The sequence below is a fragment of the Lepidochelys kempii genome, chromosome 10 (assembly GCF_965140285.1).
Source record: "Lepidochelys kempii isolate rLepKem1 chromosome 10, rLepKem1.hap1, whole genome shotgun sequence".
Lineage (NCBI taxonomy): Eukaryota > Metazoa > Chordata > Testudines > Cheloniidae > Lepidochelys > Lepidochelys kempii.
Window position 1 is genome coordinate 84,697,072 of NC_136389.1, and position 19,174 is coordinate 84,716,245.

The window sequence follows — 19,174 nt, forward strand, 5'->3', positions numbered from 1 at the left end:
TCAGCCCCAGGACACCCGCGTCCCCCCAGCCGCCAGGACTAGAAACCTCTGGCCCAGCCCGGCCCCTAGCGTGGGGTGACCCCGGCCAGCCCCGCTGAGCCCCCCACCCCAGTTAAAGGAGAGCAGCCTGGCTGGGGCAGCCCCAGGAGAAGCCCCGGGTCCCCTCGCTGTTACAAGGAGGGACCTTCCTTCACGCGGGGCCGGCCCCAGCCTGGGGGTCCAGCCCTGCTCCCTGCGACTGAAGGACCCCCCAGCCCAGAGCTGTTCCCCACCCCAGCCCCCTCCCCACGGTGAACCAGGCCCCTGGCCTTAGTGCTTCGCTTTGGTAAATTCAGTCCACGGGGCTGGAGGGGGTGGCTTTATTAGGAAAATACAATACAGTGCCTCCAAGGCCTGCTTTCCCTCACCCCCCACCACCACAGGTAAATGCAACGCCCGGGAGGTGTTCATCCTACAGCGATAGGGACAATCATGAGAAGACAGACAGGCCACAACCCCAGCAGCGGGGCCAGCGGTGGCTCCTTCACACGCATTCAGCAGGCCCCTGGAGCCAGAGGGAGGCAGGAGAGCGAGGGCTGATCCAGCTGCTCAGACCAGTCCAAACAGCTGCTGCATTCAGCCACTCACCGCCTCAGGGGAACAGCAGGACAGCGCCAACCGAGGGTGCTGCCCCTCCGATCCCACATAGCTGCTAAACAGCAGCCAGCCCATCACCCCAGAGCCGCTGTGCCTGAAGAATGCCCTCCCCGCCAGCCCAGAGCAGAGCTGTGGGGGTCAGAGCGCTTGGAGGAGACAGACAGACGCGTTAGGCACAAGAAGACAGGTGCAGGTGCAAAGACCCCTCCTGGGGGGCAGCAAGTGCAGACGGCCCCAGCTCAGCATCCATCTGCAGTGGGAGCACACGCGGGGGCGTTGCTCAGGCAGGCAGAGACAAGCACAGGGTGCAGCAGGACTTGGATGCCCGGAGCTCTCAGCAGAGGCTGGCAGCTCCAGGCTAGACGGGAGAGTGTCAAGGGGACCCTGCAGCAGCTCATGGGTGCAGAGAAGAAACGTACCCGAGAGCATTGCAGAGCACCCCTGTGTCTAGCACACACAGGCAGGCCCTGCCTCAACTGCATACCCTCTTCGGTTAAGACAAGATACAACAGGCAGCTTCAGCCCCCATCGTGGCCACCTGCACCCCAGGGGCTCCAGCCTCCGAAGGCAGCGTGTCTTTCCCTAGCAGCAGCTGGGTGTGCTGCAAGCCCAGAGCAGTGCGTGCACAGAGGAAGGAGAGCCCAGACAGGACAGCCTGTCACTCTCCATTCACGTTGGGTTTGATCAGCCCACATGCCACGGCCTGCGCCAGGCACTCCTTGGCAGCTTGGGCCACACGGGGCTTGTCGCACTCCTCCTTGGCAAGTACGGACAGGATCTCCAGCATCTCGCTCTCCATGAGCTTGGCTGCAATCTCCCGGCCTGCCATCATGTTCAGCACGATCACAGCGCCACGATGCTGCAGCTCCTCGTTGGGGCTGAGCAACAGGGCCTGCAGGATCTCCAGCCAGTGATCCGTCTGGGGGGAGACAGGGAGACGGGCTTGAGCCAGGCCCTGAGCGCCTGTATGGACACAGAACCTGGGCGGGGAGCCGTCCAGCACACCCAGGCTACTCTCGGAGCCGAAACCCCAGCCCGGAGTCCTGCTTCCTGGACAGACCCACAGACCAGCTGCTGCTGCCCCCTCTGGCACTTGTACCGTCCCTGAGCCTCAGCCGGCCCCCGCCCCTTCCCACAACATGCCAGAGAAACGGAGCTGGCTGCCTGCCGCAGCCAGGACATGCTGCTCCTTCCTGCTCTGCCCTGCATACGTGCCACCCTCCCAGCACTCATTGCAAAGTCACAAGAGACTGAAATTCCACACCAGGATCCCATGTTCTGTGCCCCTCCGCAAGGCCAGCGGCATGTTCCACCCCGCAGGCAGCCGCAGCAGACCAGCTTGTGCCCCCACTAGCGGAGAGCAGCTGGGGAAGGAGGCTGAGCTCGTTCCTGACAGTGGGGGCCGAGCACAAGGGCAGGGCGGGGGCACTCTCACCACTTGCGTGATCTTCCTGCAGATCGGGGGCAGCAGTGAGGTCAGCATGGCCAAGGTGCCGGAGGCTGCTCGCCGCAGCTTCTCGTCGTCCTCCCCGCTGTACAGAACCAGCAGCTTCAGCCGGTCGCTGCCCTCGGCCAGGAAGAGCTCCTGCACCTGCAAGCCAGAGCCAGAATGGGGAATGCCCTCCTGCCAGAGGGCGGGCCCTTCCCCCAGACCCCCGCCCTGCCCATGCCGGCCCTCACCTCCGTGCTCATGGCCATGTTGCACATACACTCAGTGGCAGCCAGACGGAGCAGCTCGTGCTCCTCAAACATGTAGCCCTCGATCATGGGCACCGCTTTCTCCTTCAGGATCTTCTGCCTGCAACACGAAACAAGTGAGCGCCCCGCTCCCACCTGGGACAGAGGGTGGCTTTGGTGCTGGGTGAGGGGGGTCTGCTAGCAGAAGGGACCCGCCTGACTGCCAGGCGCAATGCAGCTCCTCCTACCTCAGCCTCTCGCTGATCCCGGCCAGATTGGTTAACGCCATCAGCCCCTCGAAGTTCTCCAGGCCTGTGCGGTGCACGTGCAGGAGACTCACCAGGGGTCTGACCACCTCATAGATCTGGGGAGCAAGGCAGCAGTCAGAGGGGCTCAGGCTGTGGCTGCAGAACGCCCAGACATCCCACGCTGCAGGGACTTCCCCGCACGGGCAGCAGATCCGCCACCAAGAGCAGCTCAGACTCAGCCAACACGAGTCGCTGCCTCCCCTGGGGAGGAGCAGCCGCGAGACCCCTGCCCTCCCAGAGACCCCCAGTATGAGGAAAGTCCCAGGCAAAAACTCTGCCCAGGTGTGGACTGCTGGGGGCAGCCCCTCCACCCCAGAACAGCACACGCCGGGTCGCACTGACCCGCTCTCCAGGGAACGCCATCTCAGGGTTGGAGGTGATGGTGATCTTCGCCAGTGCCTGTGCAGCCTTGGCCTGCCCCACCTCGGTACCCTCCAGGGACAGCGGGATGAGTGTCTGGGGGGACAGGGCTGTCAGTACAGAGCCAGGGCCCAGCAGCCCTGCCAACACCCAGCTCGCCACCCCCACCCTGGGTCCCTAGAGATAGCCCCGCCTGGCGGGGACACCCCAGCCCAGGGACTCTGCCAGAAACCCCCAACCCCTGCAGGGCCATTCGCTTCCCTCCCGCCTCATGCTATGCACCCAGCCCACAGGGGGGCGCTGTAGAGAGACGAGGGGAGAAGCTGGGAGCCCTGGCATCTCACCTTTCCCCCTCCCTGGGCCACCACGCTGCCTCTGTCCACTGCTTCCTCCACCACGGCCAGGAACACCCTGGGGGCAAAGAGCAGCAGCGGCCGCTGCAGTCAGCACAAGCAGAGACAGGGAGGGTGCGAGCACCTGGCCCCCTCGCCAGGTGCAGATCCATGCTCGCACCCTGGGGCTCCCTGCACTGGGCAGGACCCCACAGTGCTCTGCTCCCATGCACAGGGGAACCCAGAACCCGCTGGGCATGTGGCTCAGAGGGCCGGCCAGCCACCCCCCACGGGCACAGCCTCACCTGGAGATCAGCTCCCGGCAGGAGTTGGTCAGCGCCGGGTTCTCACTCTTCACCATGCCAGTGAGAGCTGACACCACCCCGGCAGCCAGCAGCTTGTGCACCCGCCGCCTCACACAGCCTGGCTCATCCTGTGCGGGGAATGACAGCTATACAGTACACACAAGGCTCTGCCCGCCCCCGCCCACACCCATCAGCCCCTTTCCTCCCAGGGGGCCCAGCACAACACAGTGCTGCGCAGGCCGCACTGCCAGGCTCCGGCAGGGTGCAGAAATCCCTTGGGGCGCAGCCCAGCCCCTCTCCTGACCTTGGGGTGCTGCTCTGGGACGTGCTGCTTGGCATACTTGGCCAGCTCCAGCATCTGGGGGTCTGGTTCCTCGTGGTCGTAGCTGTTGGTGCAGTTCACCAGCGTCGAGGCCACGGCGAACAGCACACTCCTGTCCTCTGACTGCAGGGAACAGCAGGGGACGCTCAGCAAACCGTGCGCTACAAGTGGGATTCACCGCTAGGCCGGCTGGCCCCACGGAGCAATCGCCTGCAAGCAGCTCCCAGTTCTGCCCCACTGAGCCACCCCCCGCAACATGCTATCCTGACACCGACACAGCCCCCCCTCCCCCAGCGCTGCCCCAGCAGCAGCATCACCTTGGCCAGCTGGAACATGGCCTGCACAGCTGCCTTGTCCTCCACAAACTCCTCCTTGACGTCCGCGTCGAAGGTGAGGTAGGCCAGGCCCTCCACCGCCCAGCGCCGTGTGCCCGCGTCGATCACCTCGTTACACAGCCACCTGCGGGAGGGGAGCAGCCATGAGCCTGTGCCGGCACCCCACTGTGGTGGCGGCAGCCTGGGGGCTGGGTGCTACAGGATCCACCTGGACCCCCCCCCGGCACCAGCCCTCAGATGCTCCCCTGACCCTGGGACCTCTCCCCACTCCCTGTGCCTGGACGTCCCCCCACCCCCAGGCCCTCACTTGCGGCACTGCTTGGCCAGTTTCAGGGTGGAGCCCTCGGCGAACTGCTTCATGCTGAAATCGGTGCCTCCGGCAGAGCCCAGCTTGCAGAGCCCCTGCAGCAAAGAACAGCACATCAGGCCAGCCCCTCCCTGCCTGCAGCATGCCTTGGGGGGACCCTGCCAATGGGAACCCCCGCCCACCTGGGCTGGACACAAACTCATCAGCCCAAGGGCTTCCGCAGGCCTGCCATGGGCCCTGCAGCCACACACGCAGCCCCTGAACGCTTCCAGCCCTGTGAGAGCATCTCCCGCTGTGCCCAGATGCAGCAGCTCAGCCTCCAGCAGGACGCTCTACCCTTCAGGGACAGCCCCCCTCGCTGGGCTCCTCACCACCAAGGCCCGGATGCGGATGCTGTCCCTCCCGCTGCACTTATAGATGTTCTTGAGCAGGGTCACCCCGTTGGCCGTGATGAAAGACGCCCGCTTGGCCTTGTCAGCGGCATGGATCAGAGCCTCCACGGCCACCAGCTGGTCGACCTCCCGCACGGAGGCGCACAGAGCCAGCACACTCTCCATGATCCCCTCCAGCTCCAGCACCTGGTTCCCAGCTTCCGAGGGGCCCTGCAGCAGGCACGACACCGTCTGGATGGCACGAAGCTTCCCAGCCAACCCATGCCCCTCAAACCAGCTCCTGGAGGGGAAGAGCAGCAAGAAAGGCTAACCCTGCCCGGGGGCATCAGCTGTAGCCCCCACCCACCCTGCAGGCCCGGTGCCAGCAGCAGGCCCAGCTCCAGCCATCCCACCCCCAAGAACAGCAAGGCTGGTAGCTCCTTTCCTCCTTGAGCTGCCGATCCCTGCCGGGCACAGACCCCAGGAGCAGGGAACATTCCTGCCAGCGGTCAGGGAATGGCCTGGCTGAGGAGAGGTGGCGCCCAGGCTGTGCCCAGGGCATGGGGCTGCTCCTCACCTGACATAGTCTTCGCACAGCCGGTGGAAGGTCTCCCTCTCGGCGTCGCACTTCAGGTCACTGTAGAGCTTGCTCAGCAGGACAGCAGCGCTCATCCGGCTGTTCTCTGTCGCAAGCAGGCTGCCAGGGGCCTCGCACACCGTGCCCCCCACTTCTAGGATCTTCTTCAGGCCTGCAAGGGCAGGGCGCTCAGACACTGCCCTCAGCAACAGGCTCACAAGCTCTCAGGGAGCAGGCGACTCTGGCTGAGCGAGGGACCCATGCCAGCACAGGCATGAGTGGGGGGGAGCTGGGAGGGGTGTGGCAGCCCTGGGGGTGCTCTGAGCAGCTCTTACCCTGGTCGATGACCCAGAGGGTCAGGCTGTTGTTGGGGTCACGCAGCGATTTCCGCGGCACCACTTTGATCAGGAGGTTGAGGGTGTTGTTGCGGCCGTGGGCTGAGGCCCCCTCCCGGGTCAGCATTTCCAAGAGGTGCGCAATCAGCAGCTTCAGCTCCTTCGAGGGATCTGGCAGACAGCAAACGCCAAGAACGTCAGTACCCCCCTCCCCGCCCAGCCCCTGGCCCCCTCACGGGCAGCTGGGAGCACAGGAAATGGTGGGATGAGGCACAGAGCCCAGGGTACCCCAAATCACAGCCCCAGGTGTTCCACACAGGCCCCTTCTCCATCCCTCCTATCACAGGATGGGCACCCACAAAGTTGCCTGGCACCAGGGGGACATCAGAGAGGCTTGTGCCAGGCGATCCACCACCTGCCACTGGAAATCCAGGGACACGGGTAAGGTCTGGCCAGGACATGGCCTCTCTGGAACCTGCCACTGAGCAGAGAGAATGGATCACTCACCCAGCACAAGGGCTTCCTCCTTGCCACGGAAGTCCCTCTGCAGCCCCTCCTTCAGTGCGTCAAACATGACCTGCAGCAGGTTACAGGCCGCCAGAGACACCTGCTCATGCTCCGCTCCCAGCATCGCCGAAATGCGTGGTGCCCCCAGCTCCGCGAGGATGGCCATGGTCTGTGAGCACAGCAGAGCAGCCTGCTAGAAGATTGCTGAGAAGCCCCAAGCCCCCCCAGCGCTGCCCCTTCACCCCACACTTGGCCCCAGCAAGTCCCAGCTGCCCTGTGCAGATACCCAGCAGTGCCTGCCATGGCCAGGGGCCCACACCCCCCAAATGCTCTCCGGCGAACGCTAGCCACGCTGGCAAAGGGAAGGGAGGGATCTCGCCAGCTAGACAGCAGGGTGGGGACGGATGGGCACAACAGCCTGGGAGCTGGCCCTGCAGGAGGCGGGCTGCGGAGTCACCGCCAGAGGAGAGCGAGGCAGGAAGAGGCTTCACACCGGGGCAGCCAGGCTGAGCTGGGCAGGCGCAATGCAGATCAGCACTGACAGCCCCCCCCTTGCTGCAGTCCTTGACCCCAGCTACAGAGGTGGAGCCGGGCAGGCTCCTCTCTCCCACCACAGCCCACACAAGGGGATGGAGCCCCGGCCAGGCCAGGCCAGGCAGCAGTGGCCCTGGTTACTGCAGCGTCAGTAACTGCAGGTCGCAACCGCCAGGGTGAATCTCCCACCAGCACACCCTGCAACCAAATCCGCTGGTCCCGTGGGGGACACACGTCTGCACGGGGCACAGGCCCCAAGCCCTGAGAGCAGCCCACACCTACCCGCGAACGGTGCCCAGAGCACAGGCCAGCCAGAGTGCGCAGAGCCGCCAGCGTCGCATCCTCTCTGCCCGTGTCCAGCAAGAGCTGCAGCAGCCGGACACCATTGCTCTGGAAGATCTTCTCCGCCCCAGCCTCTTCCCGGGCCAGCACAATCAGGTTCTGCGCTGCCTGGGAGACAGGAGTCATATGCAGCTGGCAAGCTGCACTCAGCAGGGAGGCTGCGGGGCTGGGCTCAACCCAGGGAAGGAGCCCAGGGAGTGAGGAACCTCACTGGCACCAGCATGCAGGACACCAAGGGGTCCCAGGTGGGATCACTGCCTGGGCAGCCAGTGAGAGGGGGCCCCCTTGGCTTCCAGCAGCTCAGACCTGCCAAGCCGGAGCCTCCTGCAGCGGGAACACAAGTGCCCATGCCCAGAGCCACAACAGCCTCTCCCACCGCCCCACAGCTCATGCTTTAGTGAGCAACATCTGCTTAGGGACTGGAACCCACCCCCCACCAGCACCTACTCAGCTACTCCCGCTCCCCCTGACAGTCTCCCCTCCCCCACCATAACTCCCCCCAGCACCCCATCCAGACAGTCCCCCTCCCCCACCACATTCCCTCCCCTGTCAGCACCTGCCTAGCCACTCCAGTTCCCACCCTCCACCCCCACCACATTCCCTCCCCTGGTCACAGACAGCTCCCACCCCCACACCCTGCCCTGGGGCTGCTCAGAGCTGGTACCTTCTGTTTTTTGTCTGTGTCTGTCTCTTTGGGGTCCAGTAAGATCTGAAACATCTGCTCTACTTTGGAGTCCGTGCAGGACATGAGCTTCATCTGAGACAGACGGAGGGACAGGTTAGTGATGGCCTCTATCACCCTGCAGTGGGAGTCCAGCCTCGGCCTGCAGATGGGTCAGCAGATGGGTCAGCAGCCCGGCCCCGCCTGGGCCATGAGGCTGGGAGCAGCATGGCTTCTCAGAGGCCAGTAAAGTGCTGGCAGTGTTGGCCCTCCAGAGCCCTCGCCCAGGCCTTGCTGCGCTCACCTTCTCCTGCATGCTGCTCCCCAGGTCGTGCAATGCCTCCTGGAAGGCCTTGTTCTTGGGCTCCAGGCTCATACATCTGCGCAGGTCGTAGACCGCCTGGTCCAGGCGGCCCAGCTTCTGCAGCGCCTGGCTGCGGCGGAACAGCGCCTTGACGTCGTGGCCATCGGCTTCAATGGCTGAGCAGAGACCAGAGCACAGTCAGAGGGGGCCTTTGGGCCCGCTCCCCCTACCCCCAACTGGGGAAACAGCAAGCTGACCGACAACCCACCCTGCCGTACCTTTAGACGCATCAGCTTCTGCCTTGGCATAATCTTCCTGCAAAGAAGGGAGGCAGGTGAGAGAGGCGGGTCGCCATGGTGTTAGAAGCACAAGACGGCCAGGCTGGGTCCCACTAGCCTCCAGGCCTGTCATGGACAGGGGAGGTGCTAAAAGCCCAGATCAGAGGAGGAGAGACTGACCTGTCCACAGGGGGAGGTTCCTGGATTTTCAGATATCACTGAGCAGATGTTTCCATGGAGTTGCCACAGCGACAGACAGATTTTTTTTCCCCACTGTTCAGCTCAGCCCACCCTGCCCAGGACATCCCTCCTCAGACCAGACCAGCGCCATGGGCCCTGCTGGCCTCACAATGCAGGAATCGCCTTCCCTCAGGCCCACCGAACTTCCACTTCCATGGGGCCACCTGCTCTGGGGGTCTCCGGATCCCCCTACCCCCAGCTCGGGGGGCTCAACCCACACCCCAGCCACACAATCACTGGTGCCGCCCCTCCTGCCCAGAGCAGCTTGGGGCTCCCTGGGGAGGGGACACACGTTGTGTAAGAGCAGATAAGGTGGAACCTGAAAAGTAGGGAGTCACAGCAGCCTGCTGGGCCAGAGAGCCACCCCGCCCCCCAGGTGCGGCAGCAGCAGGCTGCTCGATGCATCCCAGAGACCTGCCAGCGGGCGCAGAGGTTGTGACTCCCGGTGCCCAGCGAGGGAAGTTGGAACATTGGGCTTCACGCCAGTCCCTGGCCGGGGTCACACGTGTCACCGCCCGGCCTCCCTGCTACTCCCCCTGGCACAGGTGCAATGCTCCAGAGCGATGGCGCCGGGCAGTGCTCACCAGCCCTTCCAGCCCAGGAGGTAGCCCTGAGAGCCAGAGCGGGGACGGGAAAAGGCCCCCGTTATCGACCTGCCTAGGTCTCACCCTGCACCCATCGCTCCGCTACCCAAGTGCCTTTTGCTTGCCTCGGATGCTGACTTGCCAGAAGAGCCTTGGCAAGCTGCCCTTCCCCCCCGCGCCCACTGGCCCAGGGATCCCCACCTCGGGGGGCAGGAGGTGCCGCTAACCCAGACAGCTCCGCCGAGTCAGCGGCTTCAGGCTGGCAGCGCAGTGGGGCGGGCGCCATGCGGTCACCGAGCCCCACGCCGGGCGTCCCCCGGCTCACCAGTTTCAGGTGGCAGGCGGCCCGGTTGCGGTGCAACACCGCGCACTCCGGGGGCCCCGCGCCCAGCTCCAGGGCCCGGGTGTAGGACGCCAGCGCGGCCGCGTAGTCCCCGGCCTGGAAGAGCCGGTTCCCCTCCTGCCGCAGCTGCCCCGCCGCGCCCTGGGGAAAGACAGAGTCAGAGGGGCCAGAGCCCCGGAGTCCGACCCCCCCGGGAGCCGGGACCCCCCCAGTCCGTCCCTCGTCCATCCCCCCCAGGAGCCGGGACCCCCCCCAGTCCGTCCCTCTTCCCCCCCCGGGAGCCGGGACCCCCCCAGTCCGTCCCTCGTCCTTCCCCCCCCCCCCAGGAGCCGGGACCCCCCCCAGTCCGTCCCTCTTCCCCCCCCGGGAGCCGGGACCCCCCCAGTCCGTCCCTCGTCCTTCCCCCCCCCCAGGAGCCGGGCCCCCCCCCAGTCCGTCCCTCTTCCCCCCCCGGGAGCCGGGACCCCCCCCAGTCCGTCCGTCCCCCCCGGGAGCCGGGACCCCCCCCAGTCCGTCCCTCTTCCCCCCCCCGGGAGCCGGGACCCCCCCCAGTCCGTCCCTCGTCCATCCCCCCCAGGAGCCGGGGCCCCCCCCAGTCCGTCCCTCTTCCCCCCCCGGGAGCCGGGACCCCCCCCAGTCCGTCCCTCTTCCCCCCCCGGGAGCCGGGACCCCCCCAGTCCGTCCCTCTTCCTTCCCCCCCCCCAGGAGCCGGGCCCCCCCCCAGTCCGTCCCTCTTCCTTCCCCCCCCCCCAGGAGCCGGGCCCCCCCCCAGTCCGTCCCTCTTCCCCCCCCGGGAGCCGGGCCCCCCCCCAGTCCGTCCGTCCGTCCCCCCCAGGAGCCGGGCCCCCCCCAGTCCGTCCCTCTTCCCCCCCCGGGAGCCGGGACCCCCCCAGTCCGTCCCTCTTCCCCCCCCAGGAGCCGGGCCCCCCCCCAGTCCGTCCGTCCGTCCCCCCCAGGAGCCGGGCCCCCCCCCAGTCCGTCCGTCCGTCCCCCCCAGGAGCCGGGCCCCCCCCAGTCCGTTCCCCCCGAGCCGGGCCCGGCGGGTCACCCACGGCCGCCTCCATGCCGAGTCCGGAGGCCGAGCCGGCCGCTCCCTCCGCGCAGTGACGCGACGCGCCCCGCCCCCTGCCTCGCCCGGGCCCCGCCCCCCGCGCGCGCGGCGCAATGACGCCATCTGTCAGCGCCCCTCCCCGCCTCCCGGCGGCCTCGCCGAGACGCCGCTGACGCGGAGGCCGGCATCACGTGACGGGCTCAGGGAAGGGGCGGTGCTTAACCTGGGGGGTCACGAGCCCCGCCCGCCCGCGCCGCCCGTTGACTCTGGACCCTAACGATGACGCGGGCCTGTCCAGGGGCCGGGCCGCTGCGCCGCGTCCCCGTGCGGGCTGTGGGGGGGAGCCAAGGGCGCAGCCCGGCCTACCCCCGGCCGGGGAGCGGGGCCGGGGTCTCTGAGCCAGGGCCAGGGGAGCCAGCTGGGCTCCTGGGCACTGTGCCTAGGGGGGCGCCGGGGCTGATGGGACGTGCACGTGGGACAGCAGCAGGGCTCGCGGGAGGGCTCATTAGGGTGCCCAGCTTTCTAATCGCACAAAACTGAACACCCCGGCCCCGAGGCCCCGCCCCTTCTTCCAGGCTCCACCCCCGCCCGCCCCTCCCCCTGCCGCCCTCGCGCGCGCTCCCCCAGCCTGGGGCGGGGGCGGGAGAGCGGGGCGGGGGCGAGTGCAGGGCAGGCTCTGTGGTGGGGCCAAGGATGAGGGGGTTGGGGTGTAGGAGGGGGCTCAGGGCTGGGCAGAGGCTTGGGGGTGCAGGGTCCTGGCAGTGCTTACTGTGGGTGTTGGGAAGTGGCCGCCAGGCCCCTGCAGCCTCTAGCTGCATGGGTGTGGGCAGCCAGGGAGGCTCAGCGCACTGCCCTCCTGCCTGCAGCCACTGCCCCCGCAGCTCCCATTGGTCACGGGTCCCGGCCAGTGGAAGCTGCGGAGTCGGCTCTCGGGGCGGGGGCAGCACACGTAGCTTCCCTGGCCGCCATGCGTCTGGGGTTTGCAGGGATGTGGGCCACTTCCGGGAGCTGCGCAGAGCTAGAGCAGGCAGGGAGCCTGCCTTCGCCCCGGGGCCCTGCTGCACCGCTGCCCAGACTTTTAATGGCGCCGATCAGAGCCACGGGGGTCCCTTTTCGACCAGGCGTTCCAGTCGAAAACCAGATGCCTGGCAATGCTAGGGCTCAGGCGGGTGGCACTGGCTGGGCTGGAGGGAGACTGACCCTGGGCAAACATCAGGCTCCAGTTCCAATTTGCCACATGGCTCAGCCACCTGTGCTGGGTCCTCAAATGGCACAACTTGGCTGCAGCCAGACCTGCAGCCCGTTCACCACAGACCCAGCAGCTGGGACCCAGCTCACCACAGTTCACCAGTTCACCACAGACCCAGGCCACCGGCTCAGGAGGCAGACACTGCAGAGGTGACCAGGTCGGCTGGTGCCACAGTGGGGAGGGCCAAACCCACAGCTGTGCAGTGAGCATTCACTCCAGCAATGCAGGAGTGTACACACACGCACACCCACCCATGCACACACCCCTTCACACACCCCCACCCACGCACACCCACACCTGCCCACATACATACACCCATGCACACCCCTCACATCCCACACCCACACGTGAACATGCCACACCCCAAACGTGCACCCCCCACATCCCCATGCTGATGCCCATCACACATAACCCTGTGGACCCTCCCATGCTCCCTTGAACAGGTGCGCAGCAGCTGGACTGGCCACGGAGAAGCAAGGACCCCGCCCGCAGCCCTTGGTGCCCAGGGTGGGGATCGAGCCACAACCAGCAATAAATGGGAACTGAGAGTGCGACCAGCTGTCACCTTTACCTGTGAACGAGGAGCTGCAGGCAGCCCCAGGGACCCTGAGCAGATGAGCCATGGGCGGAATGAATCGGACAAGGGCCAGGAGACCCCCGCCCTGCCCAGCTTGTATCATCGTGTGACTCCACCCCACTACACACACCCCAGGGTTCCTCTCTCTCCAGAGGTCACATCCCAGACAGAGCACTCGGGGGCAGGGCTTGGCCTGTCAAGCAGCTTAGGCACTTTATAAGGGCCAGGCCAAACAGTGCGGGGCTGAGGCATGGGCTGGCTTTATCGCAGTGGCAGCCTGCCGGGCTCTGCTAACAGCACCTCTGTAATACCGACAGCCGACACGCCCTCTGCCCCAAGCGTCACCCCACAGTCACTGGCACCTGCTCGTCACACTTGCTGTCCTGGGCCGTGGGTACAGCCAGCTCCTGCCGCTGGGTCCCTCCTCGCGCCGGGCTGGGCCGCGGGCAGCTCCTGCCGCTGGGTCCCTCCTCGCGCCGGGCTGGGCCGTGGGCAGGTCCTGCCGCTGGGTTTCTCCTCGCGCCGGGCTGGGCCACGGGCAGCTCCTGCCGCTGGGTTTCTCCTCGCGCCAGGCCGGGCCGCGGGCAGCTCCTGCCGCTGGGTTTCTCCTCGCGCCGGGCTGGGCCGTGGGCAGCTCCTGCTGCCGGGTCCCTCCTCGCGCCGGGCCGGGCTGTGGGCAGCGGTGCGGGAAGGAGCTGGCCAGGTGCTTGCCCAGGTGGCTGCTGTTCGGGAGGCTGTAAAAGCAGCGCTGGTTGAGTCTGCAGAAGTGGAGGAAGTCGAGGGTCATGAGCGTGAGGACGAGAAGGCCGTAGAGCCCCACAGCCAGCAGGGGCAGTGGGTTCCTGGTGGGGGGAAGGTACAAGGCAATAACTGTGTTACACTGGGCACGATACTGCTACCAAGGGGTGGCTTCCACTCTCCCAGGGGAACCTAGATGCCAGGCGGTGTCCCCCACTGGGCACTATTGGGTGCCCCCAGGCAGCCCTGTCCTACTTGCATATCTTCTCCAGCTCGATGCCAGGGGGCGTCGTGCCCCTCCTGGGGAGCCCGGTGCTGCTAGGGAAATGTATGGACCCCGGTGCTCAGTAGAGGCACTGCCCATGGACCCCTTGTGAATGGAGAGTCGCTGCTTTGCAGCTGCTGCTGGAAAACGGGGCTGGGCATGAGTCGTTAATGCCCGTTAATGAGCTCCAGCCACTTGAATGGATTAGAGAGGCATGATTTTCCTTTACAACATAAGAACGGCCAGACTGGGTCAGGCCAACGATCCATCTAGCCCAGTATCTTCTGGCAGTGGCCAGTGCCAGATGCTTCAAAGGGAATGAACAGAACAGGGCAATTATCAAGTGATCTATCCCCTGTCATCCATTCCCAGCTTCAGGCTGTCAGAGATTTAGGGACATCCGGAGCATGGGGTGTGTCCCTGACTGTCTTGGTTTACAGCCATTGATTGAATAGTCGTAAGTTCCTGCAGGAACTTCTCTAGTTCTTTTTTGGACCCTGTTATAGGCTTGCACAACATCCCCTGGCAAGGAGTTCCACAGGTTGATTGTGTGTTGTGTGAAGAAGTACTTCCTTTTGTTAGTTTTAAACCTGCTGCCTAATAATTTTATTGGGTGACCTCTAATTCCTGTTTTCTGAGAAGGAGCAAATCACACGTCCTTATCTACTTTCTCCACACCCGTCCTGATTTTACAGACCTCCATCACATCCCCCCTCAGTCGTCTCTTTTCTCAGCTGAACAGTCCCAGTCTTTTCCATCTCTCCTCATCCAGAAGCTGTTCCATCCCCCTCATCATTGTTGTTGCCCTTCTCTGAGCCTTTTCCAAGTCTAATGTGTCTTCCTGAGCTGGGGTGCCCAGAACTGCATGCAGTATTCCAGGTGTGGGCGTAACAGGGATTTATATAGGTTTCAGAGTAGCAGCCGTGTTAGTCTGTATTCGCAAAAAGAAAAGGAGGACTTGTGGCACCTTAGAGACTAACCAATTTATTGGAGCATGAGCTTTCGTGAGCTACAGCTCACTTCATCGGATGCATACTGTGGAAAATACAGTGAGGCAATTTATATACACACAGAACATGAAAAAATGGGTGTTATCATAAGTGATCACTCTCCCTACAGTGTGTATGTTAACACCCATTTTTTCATGTTGTGTGTGTATATAAATCTCCCTACTGTATTTCCCACGGTATGCATCCGATGAAGTGAGCTGTAGCTCACGAAAGCTCATGCTCAAATAAATTGGTTAGTCTCTAAGGTGCCACTAGTCCTCCTTTTCTTTTTAGGGATTTATAAAGTGTAGCTTTGTGCCTGTCACAGCACGTCTATCCAGGGCTTTTCTGGCTCATGTAAAACCAGCTCATGGTCCTTGCAGCTCTGCCATTCCCGAGAGCCCCAAGCCCCTCTTTACAGCTCACCTGGGTGGCTCCCAGGGTCCAGGCGCACCCGTCAGCATGCAGTGTTCTGCGCTCACGCAGAACTGTGCGTGGTGCATGGCCACGACAAGTCACGCGAGGTTTGCCCCTCCAGAAGGGGTGCAAACATGGCTGGCATTAGAACCTGAAGCAGCCCCTCCCCTCCCGCAAGTGCACACACGGGCCAGGCACTGCTGCTTACCTGAGTCTGGCTGGGGTGGGCACGTTGGACAGATTGACCCTTCTCAGGCTCTCAAACTCCAGCTGGGGGCAGCAGGATTTCAGGGCACGGTCTCCGTGGCGGCAGCAGCACCTGTGTGCAGGGGGGTCAGTGAGGCGTGGGCAGTAGAAGCCGGAGTGGTAGCGTCCATCAGGGCTGCGATATCCCTCGCAGAGGTGCAGATTACGGGCCGAGGCTGCAAGGGGAAGTCCCAGCCAAAGAGACTATTCAGAACATGAGCCAAGTACAAGAGCTTGGCCTACCACAGGGTCGCAGCAGATAACAGCCTACAACTGCTACCAGCTGATGGAGTCCCCCCTCCCCCCTTAGCTCAGGTGGGGACGGCCCATGCTCACAGACCTTTGTGGGAGGCCTGACACCGAGCAGGGCCAGCCCAGTCTCAGGGGGCCCCAGGGTGACCTCATTCTCAACACCACCAAGAGGAGAACCCTGACAAAATGCTCTGACCGACTGAAGCTTCCCAGGGCTCTGTGGGGATGGGCTGGGGAGAGCCCTCCTGGGGGACCGAAGCTCTTCCAGGGGATGGCCAGGAAGTGGCTACAGCTGGCCTCCGAGCCGGGTGTGGCCTGGGGAAGCTCGCTGAGTTCTCCCTCACAATCCGACCTAGCCTGGGACCCGCCATGCACAGGGACCCCACCCTGTGGCCCTCAGGCTCTGGGCTGCACAAGCCAGAACAACTTGCTCGCCCACGTACGCTGGCTAGAGGGGCTTGCTTCACACGCCTTTCAGCGGCTCATGAGCCAAGGGTGGCCGGCCGGTGGCTCCTTGTGGGCACCCTAGTGTTGGCCGTGGTAGGGCCGGGTGCTCACCCCCTGGGCTGTGACCCTGATTGTCCAGCACAGCAGGGGTGTCAGAGGGCCTGCAGTACCAAACCATGCTGGCCTCTGGAGCTGGCTCCCATCTCACAGTGCCCAGTCCTGGTGCTGCACCCTCCAGCATGGCTGGCAGGGTGCCTGCCCGATACGCTGAGCCCAAAGGGACCCCTGGTGTCACTGTCAGCGCTCTCCCCAAGGACGAGAGTTTGGCGGGGGGCAAAGGAGACTGCCCACGTGGAGGGGGCGGGGCAGTGTCCTATGTTAGTCCTGACCAGGCTGGAGAAGGGAGTTGAGGACAGCAGGGCAGCAGGGGAAATGTGGCCCGGCTTCACACCCAGCTGGGCACACTTCCCAGCCCGGCCACACCCCACGGAACAGCGCACCACCCCTGGACATGCACCGACATGCCTACACGAGAGACTCCAGGGCCGTGCCAATCACACCTCTGCCCCGGCCTGCACCAACCCCTTGGGGCCAGACGCACACTCGCCCCCCGGAATGAGCAGCGTGAATAGTGCTGTGCGACAGCAGAGAGCTAGCAGGGTGGGAGTCAGAGCAGTTTGGGGAGTTGACCAGGGTGCCGTGCCTGTGCCAAGGGGGTTGCGGAGCTGAGAAGGCCCTGTGCCCATGCCAAGGGGGTTGGGGAACTGAGGGGGTGCCCTACCCATGCCGAGGGGGTTGGGGAGCTGAGAGGGCACTGTGCCCATGCCAAGGGGGTTGGGGAACCGAGGGGGTGCCCTACCCATGCTGAGGGGGTTGGGGAGCCGAGGGGTGTCCTACCCGTGCCGAGGAAGCTGGTAGGCAGTGTTGTGCAGAGGAGGCCCCCCAGCAAGAGTCTGTGCAGCATCTTCTTGTCTGCTCCTTGGGCAGAGGCAGCTCAGGCTCCAGTCTGAGGAAACAGAAACCACGGCCCCTCCTGCCCCCGCCTCCATCTCGGGCCCAGCAAGCACCTCTCCCTCACGCAGCCATTAAGGCCTCTCCGCAGGAGCCTTTTGCACTTACTGCCCGGCTCCACTGGGACCCGGCCGAGCCAAGGAGGCGGGCACATCACTAATGAGCCTCTCCGGGAGCCAGTGCCCGGTGGGGCAGGAGGCTGCAGGCACTTTTGAGGCTGGTGTTGGCATTCCTGAGCCCCACTTGTCAGCCAAGAAAGTGGGTGCTAGTGACTCCCCCAGGCAGGGCCGGGGCAGTGGCTCCCTGGGGAGAGAGGATCTAGGGTGTGGGCTGAGCAGGGCAGAGAGAGGAGTCCTGGAGCAGCCTAGCCTGGGCAGACAGGCAGTTCTGTTCATAAAGCCAAACCTGGGGGCGACAGGAGTTCTGATTCGATGCAGGAGGGGAAGGCAGCTCTGGCTGGAGAGCAGGTGGGCAAGGGCACACAGAGGAGTAGGGAGTGCTATGCCAGCACAAGTCCAACCGTACCCAGCTCTGGGTGGCGAGGCTGGCATGGGGTGGCCATGCTCCTGCCTAGGGTGAGAGGCCCCTCATCCAACCCCCTGTGCCAGCACCTGGCAAGGCTGGGCCCTGGTCACGTTCCATGGGGCAGAGGCAGAGCTGTTACCGCGTGGCCTGGAGAATGGCAGCGCAGCAGGGATGAGGGGCACCGGGGAGGGGGGACAGCAACAAGATGGCCTCTCAGAAGACCCCTGCCAAGCAGGGCAGAGGGAGAACCAGCCCAGCCCAGCCCAGCCAGGGCCTGCCAGGACAAGCACCCTCCTGCCTTTCCCCACCCAGGGGCAGGGCCTTGGGCCCCCGCCAGAGGGTCCAGTAGCGGTGGCTCAGGAGCCAGAGCCGCTAATTGCTGCACTTATAGGTGCCCTGCAGATGGGGGAGGGGGCAGCATGCCAGCCCCTTCCTGCTGCCGCCCGCCCCACCCACAGAGCAGCCAGCCCTGGGCACCCTGCACACGGGCTGCCAGGACCCTTTCACCTGTGCACACACGCCCCAGCTGCCAGCAGAGACCTGCCTGGTCTGTTCCAGCCACCAGCACTGCTGCGAGCCACCATTCCCCTCCGGTCTCCTGCTTCAGGCTCTCTGCAGACTCAGGCAGGCCTCCTGCCCCCGTTACCTGGGGGCCAGTCTGGGAGGTTCTCCCACACCATGGGGCTAGAGCTGTTCGTTAGGGGGCAGCACAAGCCTGAGCCTGGCATTGTACCCAGGACCATCCCATGCCCCAAGGCCACTGCCTGGCCCCAGCACTGAGCTCCCATCCCACGGCCTTCAGTTTGGTACGTGCAGGGTCTCCTGGTGCTCCAAGCTCACAGCCCTGGGACAAGGGCCCTCTAGCAAGCAGCCTGCAAGGAGTATTGACAGCACATGGGGCCCGGCTTGGCAGGGACGGGGTCCAGCCAGGAGGGGGAAGCTGCTGCAGGGAAGGCCTTGACGCTAGCTGTTCCAGGGCACTGAGGACAGGAGCCAGCGGCGCTGTGTGCCGAGAGCAGAGACAAACAAGGCAGAGCGTGGCCTCCTGCATGCCCCATGGGCAGGGAGCTGTGCTCAGCACTACCAGAGGCAGCTGCAGGCACCCTCCTGCCCCACCCCCTCCTTGCAGTAATTAGCCCTGGGGGAGGCCAGGGCAGTTCCACAGCCCCAGGGCCGCACCGTGTAATGACACTGGCCCCATAGCAACCAGAGATGCTCAGGAGGCTGCTCCTGAGGGCAGATTCCCTGCACGCACCCAGCTGCGGCCAGGAGCTGTGGCGGGGGCATGGCGGCAAGGAGCCACATTCAGAACCATTCCCACAGCCAGGCCAGGGGAGCAGCAGTGATAGGCAGTGAGATTCTTAGCCTGGAGCAGCCCCGTATCCATCTAGCTTGTTCCTTGGCACTGGCTGCCTCTGGGGGAGGCACAGGAGCCCTGCTGAAGGTATCAGTGGAATAACCTGCCCTGACAGGCCATCCCTTAGCCCTGGGTACAGCTGTTGGGCTTGGCCCCTGCCCTGCAGGAGGAAGCCAGGTTGCTTCTTTGTACCTTTCTCATTCTCCATAGAAACATCGGATTCTTTTTTAACCCTACCCAGCTCTTAATCTAGCGGCAGTGAGTTCCACAGACTACATGTGCATTCTCTAAAATATTCCCTTTTGCTCACTGTCAGTTCCCTTAGGTGCCCCGTTGTATCTGTGTTGTGACCAGGGGAAAGAGCAGCGGCTGGTCTCCCTCCCCTCCCGGTC

The 19,174-nt window shown here is 64.6% G+C and overlaps 1 protein-coding gene across 6 annotated transcripts; it reads right to left on the minus strand.

Moving 5' to 3' along the window:
- Positions 1–345: 345 nt before the first annotated feature.
- UNC45A (unc-45 myosin chaperone A) lies at positions 346–17,856 on the minus strand. Of its 6 annotated transcripts, XM_078854700.1 has the most exons (23): positions 16,787–17,856; positions 15,153–15,366; positions 13,103–13,377; positions 12,898–13,016; positions 9,641–9,799; positions 8,492–8,528; positions 8,214–8,389; positions 7,913–8,005; positions 7,189–7,356; positions 6,373–6,541; positions 5,866–6,036; positions 5,531–5,702; positions 4,954–5,254; positions 4,583–4,677; positions 4,258–4,399; positions 3,923–4,063; positions 3,619–3,746; positions 3,326–3,392; positions 2,964–3,077; positions 2,562–2,677; positions 2,317–2,434; positions 2,072–2,227; positions 346–1,555 (listed from the first exon to the last, which is right to left on the minus strand). In XM_078854700.1, the coding sequence occupies exons 1-23, from the start codon at positions 16,851–16,853 to the stop codon at positions 1,295–1,297; spliced, it is 3,459 nt and encodes a 1,152-aa protein (XP_078710826.1). In that variant the 5' UTR covers positions 16,854–17,856; the 3' UTR covers positions 346–1,294. The 6 variants fall into 6 exon arrangements, with proteins under 6 accessions (XP_078710826.1, XP_078710823.1, XP_073160702.2 ...); XM_078854697.1 differs by lacking the exons at positions 15,153–15,366; positions 16,787–17,856 and having other exon boundaries at positions 12,898–13,375; XM_073304601.2 differs by lacking the exons at positions 12,898–13,016; positions 13,103–13,377; positions 15,153–15,366; positions 16,787–17,856 and adding an exon at positions 10,711–10,788.
- Between the last annotated feature and the right edge of the window lie 1,318 nt (positions 17,857–19,174).

Coding starts and splice junctions, on each gene's coding strand:
- UNC45A (XM_078854700.1), bottom strand. CDS start 16,853: ATGCTGCACAGACTCTTGCTGGGGGGCCTCCTCTGCACAACACTGCCT. Junction 4,064..4,257: donor CCATGTTCCAGCTGGCCAAG/GTGATGCTGCTG, acceptor TGTTCCCTGCAG/TCAGAGGACAGGAGTGTGCT. Junction 3,393..3,618: donor TGCCGGGAGCTGATCTCCAG/GTGAGGCTGTGC, acceptor CTTTGCCCCCAG/GGTGTTCCTGGCCGTGGTGG.